Source organism: Peromyscus leucopus, chromosome 14, assembly GCF_004664715.2.
Source record: "Peromyscus leucopus breed LL Stock chromosome 14, UCI_PerLeu_2.1, whole genome shotgun sequence".
Classification (NCBI taxonomy): domain Eukaryota; kingdom Metazoa; phylum Chordata; class Mammalia; order Rodentia; family Cricetidae; genus Peromyscus; species Peromyscus leucopus.
In genome coordinates, this window is record NC_051075.1 from 46,983,992 (window position 1) to 47,005,283 (window position 21,292).

At 44.8% G+C, this 21,292-nt stretch overlaps 1 protein-coding gene across 1 annotated transcript; it reads right to left on the reverse strand.

Annotated features, from left to right (window-relative positions):
• Positions 1-2,902: 2,902 nt before the first annotated feature.
• On the reverse strand, positions 2,903-19,028 carry Rdh11 (retinol dehydrogenase 11). The gene is made up of 7 exons (XM_028876121.2): positions 18,877-19,028; positions 15,661-15,779; positions 15,144-15,299; positions 12,584-12,688; positions 11,315-11,524; positions 9,021-9,210; positions 2,903-3,618 (listed from the first exon to the last, which is right to left on the reverse strand). The coding sequence occupies exons 1-7, from the start codon at positions 18,939-18,941 to the stop codon at positions 3,513-3,515; spliced, it is 951 nt and encodes a 316-aa protein (XP_028731954.1). The 5' UTR covers positions 18,942-19,028; the 3' UTR covers positions 2,903-3,512.
• Positions 19,029-21,292: the final 2,264 nt, after the last annotated feature.

Below are 21,292 nucleotides of genomic sequence, written 5' to 3' on the forward strand. Positions count from 1 at the left end.
TGCGCAGTGACTGGAAAGCACGGGAGCCTCGGCTTCATCCTCGCTGTCACCGCAGTTCGTTCTGTCCCCTGACTTCGACTAAATGTTCACTCTTAGCCCTAGATTGTTAGGTGAGCACAGTCATGCCTGCCCTCGGATGGTAAAACACTAATATTGGGGAGACTAAGTGGCCAGGGTCACATGCTTTCACAAGAGGAAACTGGGCTGTGTGATCCCAAAATACAGTCACAGCTTCTAGGGGCTGAGCCCGTCTAGTTCATTAGGCTCTCACCACAGGTTAAGCACAGACATTGTGCAAAGGCCAAGTCGTATGTTGAACAAAATAGATTTTTGTCTCTGCGCTTGGGTTATTTATGATCTGGTGTGGAAGGCAGAGCCGTCTTACTGCGTCTTATCTGCCGTTAAGTGAAATATATCAACAATCATGACTTCTGACTTTCCATGGGTATTAACGGAAATATATCAACAATCATGACTTCTGACTTTCCATGGGTATTAATTAGTTCCTATGTATACTGATGGTATGGTTCACACAAAGAGCCTGTTCTCAAAAGTTTGTGTGAGGGCTCAGTATTTATGCATGGAAAGATATATATGGGGCTGAGGGTGCGACTGAGGGGTACAACGCTTATCTAGCATAAGCAAAGTCCTACATTCCATTTTCCAAGATGTGTAGGGGAGCAGGTTCCTTGGGGAATGTTTTAGTGATTTTTGTCTTTGAGGCCCTAGGTTTTACTAGCTTGAATTCAATAACCATTGAATTCAATAAATAAAATGTAATATGCATTGTGCAGAGATAAAATCTGGGAGTTAGTGGTGGTGCAAAGTCTTATATTCCTTTTTCTTATAAGTTAAAAGATTGGTCAGGAGTGGTGTCACACACTTTTAATCCCAGCACTTGGGAGGCAGAGGCAGGTGCATCACTGAGTTCAGGCCAGCCTGGTCTACAGAGCAAGTTCCAGAATAGCCAGTGCTACACAGAGAAATCCTGCCTCAAAAATAAAATTAAAATATTTGTATTTAGGTGTATGTGTATATGTATGCATACAAGTGTACTACTGCCTGTGGAGCCCAGAAGAGGGTGTTGGGTCCCCAGGAGCTGGAGTCACTGGTGGTTGTGAGCTGCCTGCCATGCATGTAAGAGTCGTGTGATCCTAAGAGCTGTGCCTTCTCTTCAGCCCCAAGCCTCATATTTTTGTCACAGAAATAAAGAGGTACAAACCAGGAGAGCCTGCCATGTCCAAGAGCTGTGGAAACAGTGACCTTTGGATAGTGGCATGAAAGGTAAGTAGGAAATAGATTTGATGATTGGTCTGATGATCACAACCCAAATTAAGGCATGTGAATTGCAGTTGTACTGTAATGATTCTGGGACACATCATCCACTAGAACGGGAAATAGCTGCATAACCACAGTAAGTGTTTTCTTTAAACTACAATTAAACTTTGTTTTAATTCTTACAGTGATAATCTGGAACTAAAAACATGATAATTGAAAAGCATCTTTATTTTCATTGACAGTTGAATATAAATTAAGTAAAATATTAATTCAGTTATTTGCTGCATTACCAAAAATTTTCCAATTTCCCCATAAACTCATTTTTAAGTATATAGTTTAATGGTCAGAAAAAACCCACCCAAATTATTAATTTACAAATATTAGAAGTTAAAGATTGTGGTCCTATCAATCTTACCTATTCCAGTGAAAATATAATTGTCAGCCCAAGAAGATGGCAAATGCTCTACAGTAACATCCTCCAAACAAGTGATGGGACGTGAGGAATTCCTGACTCCCTTTACTGGTAAAGCTCTCCAAACAAAGCACGGACTCTAAGTCAGTGGAAGCTATCTCTAGTTTCTTTTGCAGTGCTGGGATCCAACCCAAAGCCTCACACATGCCAGGAAAGCACTCGCCTCCATTCCCAAGATCGACATCTTTGTTTCTTAACAAAACATTCATGTGTGAGTGCCTGCTTGTGCACCTGTGCACCACATCTGTACAGTGCAGCACATCTGCACAGTGCAGCACATCTGCACAGTGTACCTCATCTGGACAGTGCACCACATCTGGACAGTGCACCACATCTGGACAGTGCCCATGGAGGGAGACGAGGGTGTGGGATCCTCTAGAACTGAGGCTAGAGATGGTTGGGAGCTGCCATGTAGGTCCTAGGAACTGAACCAGGGTCCTCTGGAGCAGCAGCCAGTGCTAAGTCACCTCATCTCTTCACAACCCCTCCCCCCAAATTGACACCTTAATATTGTTAAGCTAGTATAAAGATATGCTCTGAGAGATTATGTATTGACTATAATTACCAGTGTCAGACCTTAGGATAAAGACTTGTTAATTTTTTACTCTTGTGCTTTGGACTTTTTCTTCACACACACACACACACACACACACACACAGAGTGAGCTTTCTTTCTTTCTTTTTTTTTTTTTTTTGGTTTTTTTGAGATAGGGTTTCTCTGTGTAGTTCTGATCCCTTCCTATCATGGATTACCTCCCAGGATTTTTCTTTTTTAAAACTTCTTCCCTGCCGCATCTGTGCTTCTCAGTGACTGATTACAACATGTACAGTGTCTCCCTCTCTTTGCAGCCATACTCAGTAATATCGAGGACGCCACATGGGATTGCTCCACCTCTGGTCATCTGTCTAAACTATAGTCTGACTTAGGACTTTTCCCTTGTAGCTGCCGTGAATTTTGTGGAAACACTCTCAACTGCATGAATGCACAAGGAGACACACAAAGGCCAGCACAGTGATAGTGAAAAGGCTTTGCCTTTTCTGTTTCCTAAGAGAAACAAAGGTACAAAAAAAAGAGGCCTCCACGGGTCTGGAGTCAGTAACTGAAGCCAAGTGACCTATCTTCTCATAACGCTTCATTACCTCCTCACTGGGCTGAGAAACAGTGGGAAATGACAGTTTGACTTTATTTTTATTTCTGCCCTTCACATTCCACAAACTTCTTAGAGAAGGAAGCTCATCTGTGATCTGGACATGGGAAAGTGTTTCAGTAGCAAATGCTTCAGCCTGCCAGATTTAGTGAAGACTTTCCTCTAAGTAGCCAGACGTTGGGGCCACAAAGCCTTGCTCTTGAGCCAAGTCACTGGACTCCGGGGGTTCAGCTGAGGTCGCAGTGGAGCCTCTTCATGGAAAGTTTGGTTGGCTGGGAGGAGCTATATCTAATCCATATTGCCATGCACCGATCCTTCTAGGGTTTCCATTCTCCTAGGAATGGGTTTCCAAAGGCAACCAGGAGCTGCGTGGGTCATTTGAGGGTCCTCTATCCTAGTGCGTGATAGATAGCACTAGAAATGTCGGCAGGTGCAGGAACAAAGTAAGTCAGTACGAACTCAAAACGTTTCGAGGAACCTGGCAGTGTACTGGGATTTCACTGGATGGAGACCAAGCAGGCAAGGCTCGAAGTTCTGCTCTTCATGCTCAAGGTTTTGGCCACTTTGAAGGACAATCATCATCTCTTCCAATCTTCTCTGAGTCCAAACTAGCACTTACCAATCTGTAGGGAGGCCAAGCAGGTCACAGCTGACATCCCACAGCCGCCTGGCTATTGTCTCATTACGAGCTTGGCCGGAGACCCATGCCAAGTGACAATCACTGGAAGGGAAACAGAGATTTGAACAGAGGGTGAAGAATAGAATTTGGCCGGGCGTTGGTGGCGCACGCCTTTAATCCCAGCACTCGGGAGGCAGAGCCAGGCGGATCTCTGTGAGTTCGAGGCCAGCCTGGGCTACCAAGTGAGCTCCAGGAAAGGCGCAAAGCTACACAGAGAAACCCTGTCTCGAAAAACAAAAAATCAAAAAAAAAAAAAAAAGAATAGAATTTGTGCTGGGTGATAGTGGCACACGCCTTTAATCCCAGCACTCAAGAGGCAGAGGTAGGTGGATCTCTGTGAGTTTGAGTCTACATTACTAGTTCCAGGACAGCCAGGGCTACACAAAGAAACCCTGTCTCGAAACCTGCCTCCCCCCCCCCCAAAAAAAAAAGAATGGAATTTGCTTTTTGCCTAGAATGAAAAATATGACAGGAAAGCAGTCTAGTGTTCACAGGCCCCCAGGTACTTCACGGGAACAGTGCTGTCCCATTCATCCCCTGATCCTTCTGTTGATTAGCATCCCTCTATGTAGCCCAGGCTGGCCTGGAACACTTGCTCTGTGGCCCAGCCTGCCTTCAAACTCACGATCTGTCTGCCTCTATGCCCTCCCCTGAAATGCTGGGATTATAGGTATATGCCACCACATCTAACCTACTCTCCAGGCTTTCCCCCAAGAAAATATTTCGATCTTCTCCCTATACCATCTCTAAATCGGAATGCTTTGTCTGTGATACAATGTGATCAGTGCCTCCCTGACACCCGGACAGCTCCATCTATTTCAAATGAGGCCACAAGGTCTACCCTTCAAGGCCTCAGACAGTGTGCAGGAGCTAAGGCCCCGGTGTTCACAGTGGCTGCAGAACGCATCGGTACATGAGTGAAGAAGGCTGGGGAACCAGCTCAGTGGCTGAGCGCTGCCTGGCCTGCTAGAAGCCCTGTCACCAGGGGACCTGGGCAGGAGTGAGAGGAAGCCACTTTCATAATACCAAACCCACTCTGTCATAATGGCAATAATACCGATCTTGATGGTTCTGGTCAACACTGTTGTGTTGAGGACACAGTCAAGCCACAGAAAGGTATTCACATGCCTTTTCTGCCATAACTCTGCGCGACAGGTATCCAAGCTTTGTATCAAGGACAATCCTTTTAGTCATTTAAAATTCCCTGCATCTGGTACATGTTGTGTGTGCATACATGTGCATACGCATGTGTGTACTCATGTATGTGGAAGGCAGTGGTAGATGTCAAATGACTTCCTCAATCTGCCTTATTTTTAGGACAGGGTCTCTCACTGAACTAGAGGTCACCAATTCAGCTAGACTGGCTGGCCCGCAAGCCTCAGAGATCTTCCTGTCTCTGCCTCCCAGTGCTGGGATTACAGGTGTGTACCACTGCACTTGACTTTTCTGTGGGTTCTGGCGAATGATCTTAGGTCCTCATATGAGATGTGCTAGTTAAATGAGAATCATTTTATCCAACGATCCTGTAAGAAATGCTCGGTGGGAACACTGAGCAAAGTAACTCTGGACAAACCCAAAGTGTTTACCAACTGAGCAACCTCCCTGTCCCCTCTAGTACATCCTCATGCTGGGTTTGTCCTTGTCCTTTGTCCCTGCTTTGTCCTCCAGGACAGTGGTTCTCAATCAAGGGTGACATCCCTCCCAAGGAAACTTGGTAATGTCTGACTACAGTTATGGTTTTCACAATGGACAGGGGTCTACCAGCATCTAGCAGGGGGAAGGCAGGCGGCCAAAGATCTTACTGTGCACAGGGCAGCCTCCCACAAGACAGGACAAGTGTTGTGGCTCAGAAACTCTGCTTTACATTTAAACTTTGTTTGCAGTTAGAAAGGACTCCTCTGAGGACAGCTGACCTCCCCATATCACCAAGAGTGAGCAACTCCATCCTCATCCCTACAGTTGTAGGAGGTTCAAAGCCTTACCCAGCAAGACTTCCTCCCCAACACAGGTATAAATAGAATCAGTTCTTTCAACTTGCAAGGTTGGCCACAGGTCAATAGGCATTCGTGTTGTTCTCCAGGACCTAGCCACTCCTCTCCAAACTCTGCTTCTCTATGAACCCTTCCTCCATCTCGTCAGCTACTTGGTCACAGCAAGGAGGAAAGTCACCAACATGGTGACCTTTATATTGTGTCACATTAAAAAATTAACTGGAATGGCTCTTAGCCCTCACTGTAATGTTAATGCTGTAAAATGGTTAGAAGGAAACACAGTACAGTAGTATATCCTTGTGACCGCAGATTAGGCAATGGTTTCTTGGATATGACACCAAAAACCTATCTGACAAAGAAAAATGATAAATTGGACTTAGTCAAAATTAAAATTAAACACTTAGATTAGGGATGTAGCTCAGTGATTGAAGCTCTGGGTTCAATCCTAGCAACACACACACACACACACACACACACACACACACACACGCCATAAGTTAAATGTGTTTAAGGTTCAAAGGATACTATTAAAAAAGGTGAAATGAGCCGGGCGGTGGGAGCGCACACCTTTAATCCCAGCACTCGGGGGAGGCAGAGCCAGGCAGATCTCTGTGAGTTCAAGGCCACCCTGGTCTACAAAGCAAGTTCCAGGAAAGGCGCAAAGCTACACAGAGAAACTCTGTCTCGGGGAAAGAAAAAAAAGGTGAAATGATAATTCACAAAATATGAAAATATATATGTGAATCATATATCTGATAAAGGACTTGTATCTAGACCACAGCAGCAGGGAAGGGGCAAGAACAAGCTTCTATTTCATATGCACCAGGATGGCCAAGACCAGGAGGTGGGACAAGTGTCCACGACCGTGGAGAAACCAAAACTGTCATACACTGCCAGTGTCCAGCAAAATACGACAGCCACTTTGGAAAAGGGTGGTAGTTCCTCCGCAATTCACTCAGAAATTCCACCTCACACCAGAAGGAATGTCCATACGAAAATTTCTACATGGGCCAGGTATGGTGGTATATGACTTTAATTCAAGTATTCAGGAGGCAGAGGTTGGAGGATCATAAGTTCAAGGCCTGCCTGGGTTACTTAGCAAATTCAAGGCCAGCCAAAATACAGAGTGGAAACCTGTCTGAAAAACAAACACAGAACCAAAAAATAGAGCTGGGACATTGTAGCTCACACCTATAATCCCAGCATTTGGGAAGCTGAGACAGGAGGATTGCCACAAGTTCCAGGCCAGCCCCGTCTGAAAAGCTAAAATGAAAGCAAGCAAATAATAATAGTAAAATAAAAATGATATGAATGTTTATAGTATTATGTAAATAGTCAGAAAGCAGAATAGTATGTTCATTTTATGCATGATATATGATGCTGTGTCCATACAATGAAATATTCTTTGTAATTAAAAAGTGACTAAGTAATGACATATGTTTGGGCATGGATGAAACTTGAAAACAGTAGGGTTAAGTGAAAGAAGACACAGAAGATTCTAGTTGTACGATTCCATTTATAGAGAACATCCAGAATAGGCAGGTCCTTAGAGACAGGAAGCAGATTAGTAAAACCAGGCCAAGGGAAGAGCCACTAAAACAGCCAGGGCCTCAATTCAAACAGACTCCTACGCTCGCGTCTAGGTACCGATCTATATGACTGCTGTGGGGTCAAGTGAAGAAAAAGTCACGTCCACAGCATGAGAAAATTTCCTTACAAGTCAGTTCAGTCACCACGTGTGCTAGTGCGCACCTGTAATCCCAGCATCTGGGCATCTGGGAATCAGAGGCAGGAGGATTAGGAGTTCAAGACCAGCCTCATCTATAGAGTGAGCTTCAGGCCAGTGTGAGCTACAAGAAACCATGTCTCAAAATAAATAAATAAATAAATAAATAAATAAATAAATAAATAAATAAATAAATAAAAGAGAGGCCATTGTGGTGATGCACACCTATAATCCCAGCACTGTGGGAGGTAGAGGCCTCTGTTTAAGGTCAGCCTGGTCTACACAGAAAGTTTTAGGACAGCCAAGGCTACATAGTGAGACCACATCTAAAAAAAAAAATCATTGCAATGCACAGAGCTATGTATTTGTCCAGTGTATGGTGCTTCTACAGTTTATATAGTTCTTAAACTTCAGATCCTCATTTCCCAGTGTCTGCTGTACATTGTGTGGCATGCAGATATCACATATGAGACACATACAGTCTCAACTGTCACTTCAACTGACTATCCATTTCATTTTTAATTTTTTTGGTAACAGCAAGCTTACCCTCCTAACCAACTTGTCCTCTTTGGAGAGTGAATAGGAAACAAGGGGATTAAGACTCGACAGTTGGTGTCACACCCTCCCAAAACAGTTCCCAGTGGGGTGTGTCAGACAGTAGAGTTTTCATTGACCATTCCAAGTCGGCCCTGCGGTCTTCCCTGTAGATGTAGAGCCAACCCCTCTAACACTGTGGTACATTTCCTTCTGCCTTGTCAGCCAGACTCCATGCCCACTGCCTTGGAATTCAAGATCTTTAAGTCACATGTCCTCTTTCCCCATGCTGTTTCTCGGTTCATGTTCTCATCAACCTCCTAGTGCCACGGATGTGAAACTGGGTTACCAAATCCTCCTCCAGCCCCACACTCATAGGCACCCACTAAAATTCAGACCTCTCCCTTGTAAATTTCATTTTCATTCCAGTTCTCATTACTTGAAACTCTGTGTCTTACTGGGTTACTTGTTCATTCATTTATTAAAAAAAAAAAAAAAAAAAAAAAAAAAGCTTTCTCTTTTTTTCTCTTTTCTTTCCCCTAAATCACAGATCAGATTCTGTCTCTCTGTTGAACTAACTTCTAGGGCTCCTCCCCAAGTCTGGCATTATTAGCTTTTATCATCTGCTTACTCATCTTTCCAATCTAATACTATCCACAGCCTCTTCTCAAAAATGTAGATTATTTCAACAATATCTTGAAGGTGGAGGTAAAACACGTTAGAAGTTTGATCTATGTCTTCTTACTATTTTCTTACTAAAAATATGGTGACGAGCTGAGGATGGGAATGGGGCAGGTTTGGCCATGGTTATTGACAGCTGAGGCTGGATAGCGGGTACAGATGAGATTAATATGCTATATATTCTATGTGTACTTAGATTTTTAAAAATGTATTATTATTTTCATAGGTATGAGTATTTATTTATCTGCCTGTATGTCTGTGCACATGTCCATGCCCGGTGCCCCTGGTGGCCAGAAGAGAGTGTCAGATTCCCTGGAACTAGAGTTACGGACAGCTGTAACTGGGTGTGGAGAATGGAACCCAGGACCTCTGGAAGAGCAGCCTGTGCCGAGAACAACCTCATCTCCAACTCTGGGAAATACACTTCATACAAAGCATATAACACAGCAGACAAACCCAAGTTTTTCCCTTAAACAGTAACAACTCATTTCCAAAGACAGATACATTCATACCTGAAGTAACTGCCACTTAGGCTCTCGAGACCTTCTGTTACGGCACAGTACAGGCTTGTCTGGGCTCCCTGCTGAGGGGTCTTGATGAAAAGGAAGAAAAGCTGCCATATCCATCTCATGAACAACGAGTGCCGAGTCAATTCAGAATGGACTGTGCCAGGGTGGACAGAATACGTTGTCACTCCAGAGCCTGGTGCAGGAAGGTGTCATGTCAAGAAGGAAGATAAGACTCAATTTTACCAACTAGCCAAAGAGAGCAAGGCATGGGAAGACACATATGACCCCCGACCCCCAACAAGAATCTACACTTGTGATGACATCACACATCTTACAATTTTATGATGCTCATGCCTTTTGTTTTGTTTTGTTTTTTTGTTTTTGTTTTTTGAAATAGGGTTTTGTTTTGTAGCTGTGGCTATTCTGTAACTCACTCTATAGACCAGGCTAGCCTCAAACTCAAGAGATTGTCCTGCCTCCTGAGTGCTGGGAATAAAGGCGTGCACCACCACTGCCTGGCTGATGCTGACACTTTTTTAAAAAAATTTATTTCTATTTTATCTTGCGTATATGTGTGTTTCTCTGTGTGTATGCCGTGTGTGGGTGCATGGAAAGGCCAGAAGACACCCTGGAGCTGGGGTTATAGGCAGGGACTAAACTTGGATCCTCTGGAAGAGCAGCAAGCACTCTTAACTGCTGTATGCTCACATTTATAAATCTACACCCCAAACTGTTCCTTTGAATGGGAGTAAATTTGTATCGATTACATGGAAAGACCACTGAGATCTTGTTAGAGTTGTAGTGCCTCATGTATGACACACACAGAGAAGAAAACGCTTGGGAAAATGACTGGCAGTTGCCGACAGTGGTAACTGGAAGGATGGGGATGAGTGGAGGCTTTTTGTCTTTAGTGTACATCTAAACTATTTGAACTTCTTTACAGTGAGTGCTATTCACACAGAACTAGAGTGACTTTACATGTGTGACTTATACAAACACTTGTTAACATTTCTCTCCCCCATTAGATGTAAGCCAAGTCAAGGAAGTACCTGAGCCTGTCTTGTCCTGTGCTTCATCCCCAAACCCTAACTAGGACATGAGATGCACGTCTGTGGCATGGATGATGGACTTCCCTGGCATCAGGGTTCCTGTAGCATACCACTATTTTCCACTTAATCATCACAGCTGCTAGGGTCCCTCACTGGCGTACACTCTGCTTTTACCTAACTCTCACCCTGGATGCAGGTCTCTACCTCTGGGTCATCTTAACTTCCTAGTCGGCCCTTAGTGGTTCTTACTACCGTTTCTCCTGACCCATCCTGGTCTGATAAAGGATGCCTGGCCCTGGGCACAGACTCGGCTTCAGGGCTGAGCTGACCACCAGATTCCTTCCTCTCATCCTTCCTGCTTTGCCGCTGTCCATGTGGTCTGATTACTGCTTCAACGGTGGAGCTCTAGCTCCTGATTCCTTGAGCTTGAATTCTGTCTGGCTCAACTCCTAGCACTGCCCATCCTAGATTCCCTTTCTCGTTATCAGAAATGCACAGTAGACGGTGCTAACGACCTCTGTTTACTTAGGACTAGAGATCCCCCTTCTCAAGTATATTCTCCCTTTTATTTTAAAAAAAGTTATTTTTTTGTTGTTGCTGTGAGTGTTTTGCCTGAAGGTATATACCCCACATGTGTGTCTGGTACCCAAGGAGGTCAGAAGAAGGGATCAGATCTCCTGGAACTAGAATTATGGATGGTTGAGCCACCATGTGGCTGCTGACAACTGATCCTGAGTCCTTTACAAAAGCAACAAGTGCTCTGAACTGCTAAGCCATCTCTCCAGCCCCTTATTTGACCCTTTGCTATTAGAGAGATGCCCCCTCCCCGTGTCCACCAATCCCAGTCTATGCTTCCTACTAATGTCTGCTATTAAGTTCCATTTCACTTATCACTAGAAGTGAGAAACTCTGACTTGCTTGTCAGGACGGAATGGATTATGACAGCAACCCAGGAAGCAGTCCTAACTGTACCTAGGAGGAACTAGATCTTGGAAATCTCAGTAACTTCCTGCAGGCCACACAGCAGTAAGCAGTGGGGCCAAGTCTTCAGATTCAGAGTCAGAATTTCCCTGACCCCAGCCAGCCACCTCCAATAGTCAATGTGGGTGACTTACAAAACCATGCCGTTAGACTCATGGAAGCGGTTTCTGTTTAGGTGATGGGCTCTGGAAAAAGAGTCCCCATCTTGTGGCTTTTCACTATTTCCCCGCTCACTCTTACCTCTCATACTGCTCACTCTCCACTCACCTTTCAGCCTCCTGGCCAGCTCCTGAGTGAAGAGAACGTTGGCTAATTTGCTGTGGCAATAAGCCAGAGCCGCACTGTAGAACTTCTCCCCCTGCAGGTTATGGAAGTGGATCCTTCCCAGATGGTGTGCCAAGGAAGACACATTGACTATCCTTGATGGGGCTGAGTCCTTCAGTTTTTCGAGCAGCAAATGGGTCAAGAGGAAGTGACCTGCCGGGAGAAAGCAGGGTTATCAGAGTTGTTGGGCGCCTGGGTTGGGTAAGCAGCACAGTGGACAGCAGAGCTCAGCTCTGTGAGAGGTGAGGTGGCACTTGGGGACGAGGTACACCGCTGCAACCTTCCGTTGTAAATTAGAGAACAGGTTCAGAGGGGATTTAAGGAAATAGAAGCAGCCAAAGACATGAGACACCCTTACACAAGGCAGGTCTGTGCTAAGAATATGAGTCCTGTTTCATGTTGACAGAGCTGAGTGAGCCACACATAGGAGGCCGAGGCAGAAAGATCACGAGCTGGAAGGTAATCTGGGCTACAGAGCAAGACCTTGTCCCCCAACAAATGAACACGAAGAGAACATGGCCTCCACCTGATGCTGACCATAAAGATTATTCATAAGAATGGCAACACATTCCTCAATCTAGTCAAGCCATTCAAATCTACCCCCCACAGAAGCCAAATCGGAATCACAGATTTAAAAAGTAGGGAGAGGACTTGGAGAGGTGGCTCAGCAGTTAAGAGTGCTTGCTGGCGGGCCAGTCGGTGGCGCACGCCTTTAATCCCAGCATTCAGGAGGCAGAGCCAGGCGGATCTCTGTGAGTTCGAGGCCAGCCTGGTCTCCAAAGCGAGTTCCAGGAAAGGCACAAAGTTATACAGAGAAACCCTGTCTCAAAAAACCAAAAAAAAAAAGGGGGGGGGGGGGAGAGTGCTTGCTGGTCTTCCAGAGGACCCGTCTGGTTCCCAGCACCCATATGTGGAGGCTCACAACCACCTGGAACTCCAGCTCCAGGGGATCTGATGCTTTATTTCTGCTTCTGTAGACAAATACATACATGTAGCATACACCTACACAGTAATACACACATGTGTATGTATGCATGTATGTATGTATGTTTTTACATATGTATGTATGTACAGTAGGCAGAACTTGGAGCAGGCCTCAGGGCTGGTTAGCCCTCAGCCCCAATGATTCCACAGAGAAGGTTTGATCTGACCCTGAATGTTCCAAAAGAGTTTAGGTCCCCTCTGGCTTTGGACCGAGGCGAGACTTCTCACCCAAGTGGTTGACTCCAATGTGCATCTCAAAGCCATCTGCCGTCTTAGAGTAGGGACACATCATCACTCCTGCATTGTTGATCAGAATGTGGAGGTGCTTTTCCTCTGCGGGAAGAGAAAACAACCATGGCTTTCACGTCTCAGAAATCGTCCTCACAACCCAGGCCTAGGCCTCCAAGGAGGGGGCATGAAAGCAGGGGTGTAAGACTCCACCTTCTCCCTATACCCCCTCCTGCTACTTTGTATTGGTTTTCTTGTAAGACTCCACTCTCTTCCCCATCTCCCCTTTCAGTTTGTTATTGTTTTATATTGTAAGACTAGGGCTGATCTCACACACTTTTACAGGGCAAAATTCTATTTCCCACCACAGAATAGTATGTCCAGGCTCTCTCCAAAAGCTCCTTACTCATTGTCTTGGGGAAGTGTTCTGTCCATCTCTCCCAACAGAAAGACTTCCCAAGCTCAGTGGGAAGATGTAGAAGTCAGCAGGAAAAAGATGTTCCATAAGCACTGATGTGTCTAGGATTTGGGCCCCCAAAGAAACCTGCCACTTCTCTCTTGTAGTTCATTTCCTGGGTGATTTGTAATTCATGACTGTAAACCCCTGTGGGTGGAAGCTGCCTTCCTTAAGCAGTCTAGATCCCTGGGTGATGGGGGTGGGGCATACCCGAACAGTACTCGTGGGTGTATTTTTGGTGAAATACCCACAGCTTTCTAAACAACGTTTCTGCATGTGTTTATTTGAGTGAGAGAGAATACACGACATGGAGCGCATGTACAGGTCAGAGGACAACTTGGGGGAGCTAATTCTCTCCTTCCACCACGGGGAAGCAGGCGGCCTTCACCTGCTGAGCCATCCTGTGGGCCCCACAGGTTCTTAGATTAAGATGCTACAACGCTTAGTAGAATGACTTCACGATATCAGCTTGGATTCTAATTTCTTGCAGATCACCACCCTTCCTTCCTTCATTGATCCAGATCTAAGTGTGTGTTTGAAGCAGATGTCCCCCATAAATCTCGGGCACTTGAATACTTGGTCCCCAGTTGGTAGTTTTTTGGAGAGAATTAGGCAGTGTGGCCTTGCTGGAGGAAGTATGTTACTGGGGACAGGTTTTGAGGTTTCAAAAGGCTCATGCCATTCCCAGGACACTTTCTGTGTCCTGCTTATAGTTCAAGATGTGAGCTCTCGGCTGTTCCCGCTGCCATGCCTTTGCTCTGGAATCATGGACTCTAACCTTCCGGGACTGTAAACCCAACTAAGTGCTTTCTATTGTAAGTTGACTTGGTCATAGTATCTTATCACAGCAAGAGAAAAGTATCCAATATACTAAGAAAGAGTGAGCTGCTTTATTATGGCCCCGAGGTGGTAGCCAGGGTTTTGTTTTTCTCATTAGTACTTATATCAAGGACCAAATGGCTCTCTATGAATCTCAACCTTTTACACAGCTCCAGCTCTCAAAGGCCTGAGGCCTCATCGCTTTCCTATCCCAGCGTGGATGTTTATGACAGACCCTACCGAGCCCAGCCCACATTGAGTTCTGATGTTCCTGCTACAGTTTGACTTTAGCTCTTGCTCCCAGTTGTGGGTTTGGAGCTCTGTGGTGGTCTGAATGAGAGCGGCTCCCATAGGCTCATAGATTTGAAGTCTTGATCGCTAGTTGGTGGAACTCTTTGGGGAAGATTAGGAGGTGTGGTCTTGTTGGAGAAGGTATGTTACTGGGGTTGGGCTTTGAGATTTCAAAAGCCCATACCATTCCCAATGAACTATTTCTGCCTTGCGGTTACAATCAGGATGTGATCTCTCAGCTACTGCTCCAGCACCATGCCTGCCTACCTGCTGCCATGATCCTCCCTATGATGGTCATGGACTGTAGCCTTCTGGAACTGAGAAATCCAAATGAAACTGTAGTAGAATATTATTTTAAAGTGTGTTACTTTTGTTTATGTTTCATTTGTTTAACTCTGTGAAGCTGTGTTACTGTGCTTGTCTAAAACACCTGATGGTCTAATAAAGAACTGAACGGCCGATAGCAAGGCAGGAGAAAGGGTAGGCGGGGCTGTCAGGCAGAGAGAAGATATAGAGGGAGAAATCTGGAAAGGGAGAAGGAAAAGGAGCCAGAGAAGGGGAGGACATGAAGAGCCAGCCACCCAGCTACACAGCAAGTCATGGAGTAAGAGTAAGAATTACAGAAGTAAGAGAACAGGAAAAGCCCAGAGGCAAAAAGGTAGACGGGATAAGTTAAGATAAGGAAAGCTGGCTAGAAATAAGCCAAGCTAAGGCTGGGCATTCATAAGTAAGAATAAGCCTCCGTGTGTGAATTTATTTGGGAGCTGGGTGGTGATCCCCCCAAAGAGCAAAAACCCCCTACAACATTAAACACTTTCTTTTATAAGTTGCCTTGGTTATGGCATCTCATCATGGCAATAGAAAAGTAACTAAGACAGGTTCTCTGTTTGCTTCTGCATCCTGAAGGTGTCCCTTTGATCATAATATATTGACATAATGATATAAATAAAATGATGTCCCAATGGTCATAATATAGTCTTTGTCTCCACTTACCAGCTAAGAAGTCTTTGGCAAAGGCTCGGATAGACTTGGTATCAGCTAGGTCCAGTTTCCGTACCAGGACCTGATTGTTCCCGGTGGTGGCTTGGATCTCTCTAGCCACCTGTTCCCCCTTTTGGACATCCCGGCAAGCTAAATACACACGGGCTCCTGGCAGCCAAACGAAGGAAAAATTGTCAGCTCTATTTTCAAGTGGTTTGAGAGAATGAACACAGATGCTGAATGTTCCTGATATTTTACAAAACGGCAATTTTTATCCCTTACGTCACAACAGTGGTATATGAAGCAAATGAGCAAAGAAAAAAATAGAAGTGATATTTATTTTTTAAGTTTTTTTGTTAAATGCCCATTATATATAGAGCACCACACTAGATTCAGTCTATAATAGGAAATTAACGAGGTGTTTGGAGTATTCTTCATTCAAAATCTGGGAAGAAACAATGAATATGATAATCACTATGAAGGACAAAACATCAGCAGGGCAAGTTGGGAGCAGGCACACTTCACTTGCCTCTTTGGGCCAGGTCTTTGGCAGTCTCCTTCCCAATGCCTGTGTTTGCGCCGGTGACGATGACTACCTTTCCGGGAAGCTGGACATTAGATGTACACACCCCACTGGACAGCATTTTCCTAGAATCACAGGAGAATATATCAGTTCTTCGTTATCCATTCCTGCTGAGGGCTCCTGCAACCCCGTCTGCCTTCCAACCCCAAGGCTGAGTTTGCTTTTATGTTTTTCAATGTTACTCTTTTATAAGCTTAAGGTGGAAAGCAACAAGGACAGCAAGATGGCTTAGCAGGTAAGCATGCTTGCCTCCACGCCTGTCAACATCAGTTCAGCCTCCAGGACCGACATGATGGAAAGTGAGAACTGACTCCTGGGAGTTGTCCTCTGATCTCCATGTATATGCCATGGTACACACATGTGTACCCACCCAACATACAATAAATACATATACACAACAAATAAATGTTAAAAAAAAATTTAAAAGAAAGAAATAAGACAGCCTTCTGCTCTTAAGCCAGGTCTAATCTTACCACTTAGGAGACAGAAGAATTGAGTTCAAGGCCAGCCTGGGCTACTAAGCAACTGTCTCAAAAAGGAAAACAAACAAAAATTTTATGCTCTTGTTTAAGGACAAAACGTGATAGCATTTTAAAGACAAAAGTTAGATCTGGCTGGGCATGGTGACGCATGCCTTTGATCCTAGCACTTGGGAGGCAGAGGGATCTTTGTGTGTTCGAGGCCAGCCTGGTCTACATAGTGAGTTCCAGGACAGCTAGGATGATATAGAGATGCTGTCTCAAAAAACTAAAACAAACAAAGTTCTATCTGCTCCCTGAAGCACAAGACCTGGCTGACTGATTGGTCAGGCACCTGACTTCAGTTTGAGTTCCCCATCAGCATTTTTGGCTTAGGAAATCACAAGACTCAACCAAATAGAAAAAACTTCATCTCTGTAAGCCAATCTGTGACAAATGGCATTTTATAATCTTGAGAATGGCTAATCCAATTCAAAGACAAGCTTATGAATATAGGTCAAAAATAAGAAAAAGATAACACATCATTCACACATTTAAAAAAATTAAGAATGAGACAGGTGCTGGAAAGACGGCTCAGTGGTTAAGAGCACTGACTGCCTTTTCAGAGGACCAGCGTTCAATTCCCAGCACAGACATGGTGGCTCACAGCTATATGCAACTCCAGTTTCAGGGGATCTGACACCCTCACCCAGACATACATACATGCAGGCAAAACACCAGTACACATAAAATTTAAAACACACACACACACACACACACACACACACACACACACACACACGGCCAGGAGTATTGGATTTTAGCTTGGGGTAAAAGTATGTTCTTAGCATGTCCAAAGCCCCAGGTTTGATTACTAAGGTCACACATTAGTAACAGAATAATAAACCGGGTGGTGGTTGTGCACACCTTTAATCCCAGCACATGAGAGGCAGAGCCAGGCGGATCTCTGTGAGTTCAAGGCCAGCCTGGTCTATAGAGTGAAATCCAGGACAGGCACCAAAAACTACACAGAGAAACCCTGTCTCGATAAACCAAAATAATAATAATAATAATAATAATAATAATAATAATAATAATAGCAGCAACAGAACAGAGTAACACAGAGAGTGTGAGGATTTGTATCTTTTTTGTCTAATAGGAGTTCTTGGTCCTATGCTGTATGCTCTGCAGACTTTCCAAATGGGTGAGGCACAAACACAATCCTCAGGTTTTTCTTTTCTCTACAATCTTGGAACTAAAAGCATCCATTGACTAAGAGGTGTGTTTTGAAAGAGCATTTCAACCTGTTCTGTTGAACTTGCTAAATGCAAACAGCCACTGAGGCTACTGCTTAAGGCAAACTAACGCCTGGTGCCAACTGAACCTCTCTGCTCAGGGGTCAGGCCTCTGTCTCTGTCTCTCACAGCCCTTCAGATTGAGCGTCAACACCGTCAAATCCTCAGGACCTGTGCTTGGTTCTTTCTCTGTAATCAGCAAAAACAAAAGATCCGATCAACTATGAAAGCCCTACTCTGGCCCCACTCCCACAAGCTCCCATGGGGATAATAAAGTCCTTAGAGGGTAGTCTTCTCAGAAACATCTCCCTGGACGGAGTTCCGGTTCAAGTCTGTTCAGATTCTATGTGGATATGAAGATCTGGTGGTGGAAAGAAACCTATGTTTTCATCTGAGTACAAGGTCCATGTGTGCCTACTACATGTGGGACTATTGAGAATTCAGAGAGAAAGGAAAACTACGAACGGAAGAAGGCCACCAGGGAGAGAAGGAAAAGTAAAAAGAGAGGGAAGCCGGCCTTAATAAACCATTTACTACGGTTAAAAAATGACAGGAGGATCGGGCACAGCCTCAGGTCCAATAGGAACTACAGCCATGCTGCTAGAAAGAAGGAGACGATTATTACTAGTCCACCGTCACTCCTGGTGACTTACTCAGAACCAATCAGTGGGCTGCCCCTAGTGTAGCGCGCCTCTGATTCTCCGGCGGTATATGGCCAGCTTTGGGCTGATCTGACACCTGGTTAAGAGCCCATTTCGCCTTCTTTCACTCCGTCCTTCCTCTCCTGGTCCCTAGGAGTCTAATTCAGGCAAACACACACACACACCCCTGCTCCAACGGCAAAAGAAAGCAATCTCCCCTTTCAATTCTTCCTTTAACATCTGCACGGAGGAGTGAATAACAGTAAAGGGAGCATGCAGTGGGGCTACGGATAAAACTCGCGTCGGGTTCAGATAGCAAAAAGTGCAAGCAAGCGCTCTCTACTACCTCAAGGGCTAAAAGCAAGCAGCTAGACAACGGCTGGCTCTAAGCGTGGGAGTAGAGGAAATAGCGTTGAGAGCTGCACCCCATGTTAGGGTCTGAAGCCCGCCATGCTGTCGGGCTTCCCCCAGCCAGAAGCAGGTGGTGCTAGAGGAAAAGTAGGCCAGAGGAGCAAAGCAGGATGCTGGGGACCGGGCGCCCGTTCACGACCACCTGGGGTCTGGCGTCTCTCCATGCCCACATCCAGGGCACCAGGATCTCGCCTGCAGTCCACTGAGCTCTAGATCCTGACTATCTAAAGGACTCCTCGGGGAGTTTTCCTAGTCTTTTTTTTTTTTTTTTAAAGGGAGGGAAAAAGATGAGCTTCAGTGGGGATTCTTGTCCTCTCAAAACGACCTGGAGAGAAAAGGCAATACATTGGCACAGACCTGATTTTTGGCGTGGCCAGGTAGAGGATGAAGGGAAGACAGAGGAGCAGCAGGAGCACAACCATCTCAGCACCACCGTAGCCCAGAGGAGGTTGATGCTCCAAAGCCGCTGGCAGACTATGGCTTCTCTTTCCTAGTCACACCCCGATTCAATTGCAACCGCCCAAGAGCAAAGCCCTCTGGGAAATGTAGTCCAGGATTTGGCGGCGTACTTTCAGAATGATGCTTCCAAGCACTATTGAATAACACAATAATGGAGAAAGGCAGTAGCCAATGGCCTAGGTCCTGTGGGATCATTGAACCAGCCCTTCTGCCGCCCTTTGGCCACTATGATTCTTTGGAAATCGCCCCAGTTTGTTTTTTCCTGGAGCCCAAGTCCAGTACTTTGCTCAATTTTCCCCAATCATGATTAGGAAATTACCATATTTTGTCCAGGAGATAGCGTCTGGTAAGTATTCTGAGGCTGATTACACAGGAAAGGAATCATTAGTCTGACAGTTGGTGAGGTAGAAGGCATCCCTTCTCAGAGACTACCTTGGTCCTATGGGGGCAAAGCATGTAAGACTCCCCTAGAGAATCACCATAGCACCTACTTTGAACCATGATGCTATCCATCATAATTTCCCAAGTATTTGATCACTGCATGATAATAAAACAATAGTTTTTTTAATGACTGTCACGTGTTAGTCCTCAAACTAGCAACGGATTTCTCAGATTGGCACAGTTGGTTTTGCCAGTTTATGAAAATATTTAATCCTGTCTTGAACTAGGGCCAGTTAACATTTCTCTGGGATCAGGCAGGCTCCCTAGTCAACTTTTCTTTCATCTGAGGTCTATTTTGTGGGGATGAACATGGATTAAGTTTTAACAAGTCCTTATCTATTTGTGATTTCCCATCTACACTGGTAGTTTCTGGTTCTTTTGCTTAATTAATTTCCATTTGATTGGAAGACACTTGTTGCATGGCCAACTTGAAACAATATGTTGTATAGCAACTGAGGAAGAGGTTCCTTTACAAAATACATATTCTTACAGATTTAGCACCAGATTTCTCTAGTAATCATTAGATTTAGTCACTTTATCATTGTGCTGTTTAGTTTTTTGGATAGCAGCTTGCAGCTCAATAAAAAAGCCTTTTATGTGTTCTGTTTCTTTATTCATTTTGCAAATGTTTCAGGCATTTCTACTGTGAACTGGATTGTGCTGAGGCCAAGAGGGAGCCAGGCAGACATAACCTCTGCCCTCTCAAGCTTAAAGGATGTCAGGGGAAGTCTTAAAGGAGGATTACCTTAAATAGATCATGGGAAGGTTGTGGAGGAGAACAGAGAAAGCTTTGGCAGTTGTCAAAAAGCAGGGCTCTCTCACCCTGGATATCAGTAAGAAAATGGCATTGGAGCTGAGGCCTCAGAGGAGGTCAAGATTAATGCAGCTCAACACACAGGAGTTCACAGAGGAAAGACACACACACACACACACACACACACACACACACACACACACACACCAAAGGGGAAAAACAGGGCAGAGTGCAGAGGACTTGGGGGCAAGGAGAAGAGCCAGAAATGACACTTGCCTGTGTTTATATAGGGCTTATGTGCCAGATCAGGACCAAGCCCTTTATATTCTCCCTCTCTTTCTCCCCAACCCCCCACTGCTAAATTGCCTCAGATAACCTCAAATATATTAGCTCTTTTAGTTCTTAAAAAAAGCTTTTAGATTTATTTTATGTACATGAGTGCTTTGTCTGACTGTAGGTATGTATGTGATGTAGAGGAAAAATTAGTAGAGTCATTGTATCTAGGGTAAACATTAGAATGAAATAGTTGTTTTCACTGAATCTAAGCTAAACATATGAATGAACAGTTGTTTGCTACAAGTACTTAAGTCTTGAAGAAATCATTGTGGAAAACAGTTGTCTGATATCTATAGAGTTGTTTTTCTAAAGGAGCTTTACAGCCTTTGCATGACTTTGGTCACAAGACAGTCCTGGCACACCTGGAGTGTCTTGCATCATTGGGTCCTGCAAAGAGTACACAATAAGGACCAAGGTTGCAGGGGTGTGTTGCTTTCCTTCAGAAAACATACAGATTAGGCCGGGCGGTGGTGGTGCTCGCCTTTAATCCCAGCACTTGGGAGGCAGAGCCAGGCGGATCTCTGTGAGTTCGAGGCCAGCCTGGTCTACAGAGCGACATCCAGGACAGGCAATAAAACTACACAGAGAAACCTTGTCTCGGAAAAAAAACAAAAAACAAAACAAAAAAACAACAAACATACAGATTAGATCAGGGGCTTTGGTATGAGGAACTTGCTCTACCCAAAACACAACTTTGTGTAACAATCAATAAATACACCTTTGCCGGCTGTTTGGGGTTCAGTCAGTTCATAGGAACTGTTCCTCCCTGCTGTGACAGAGCCT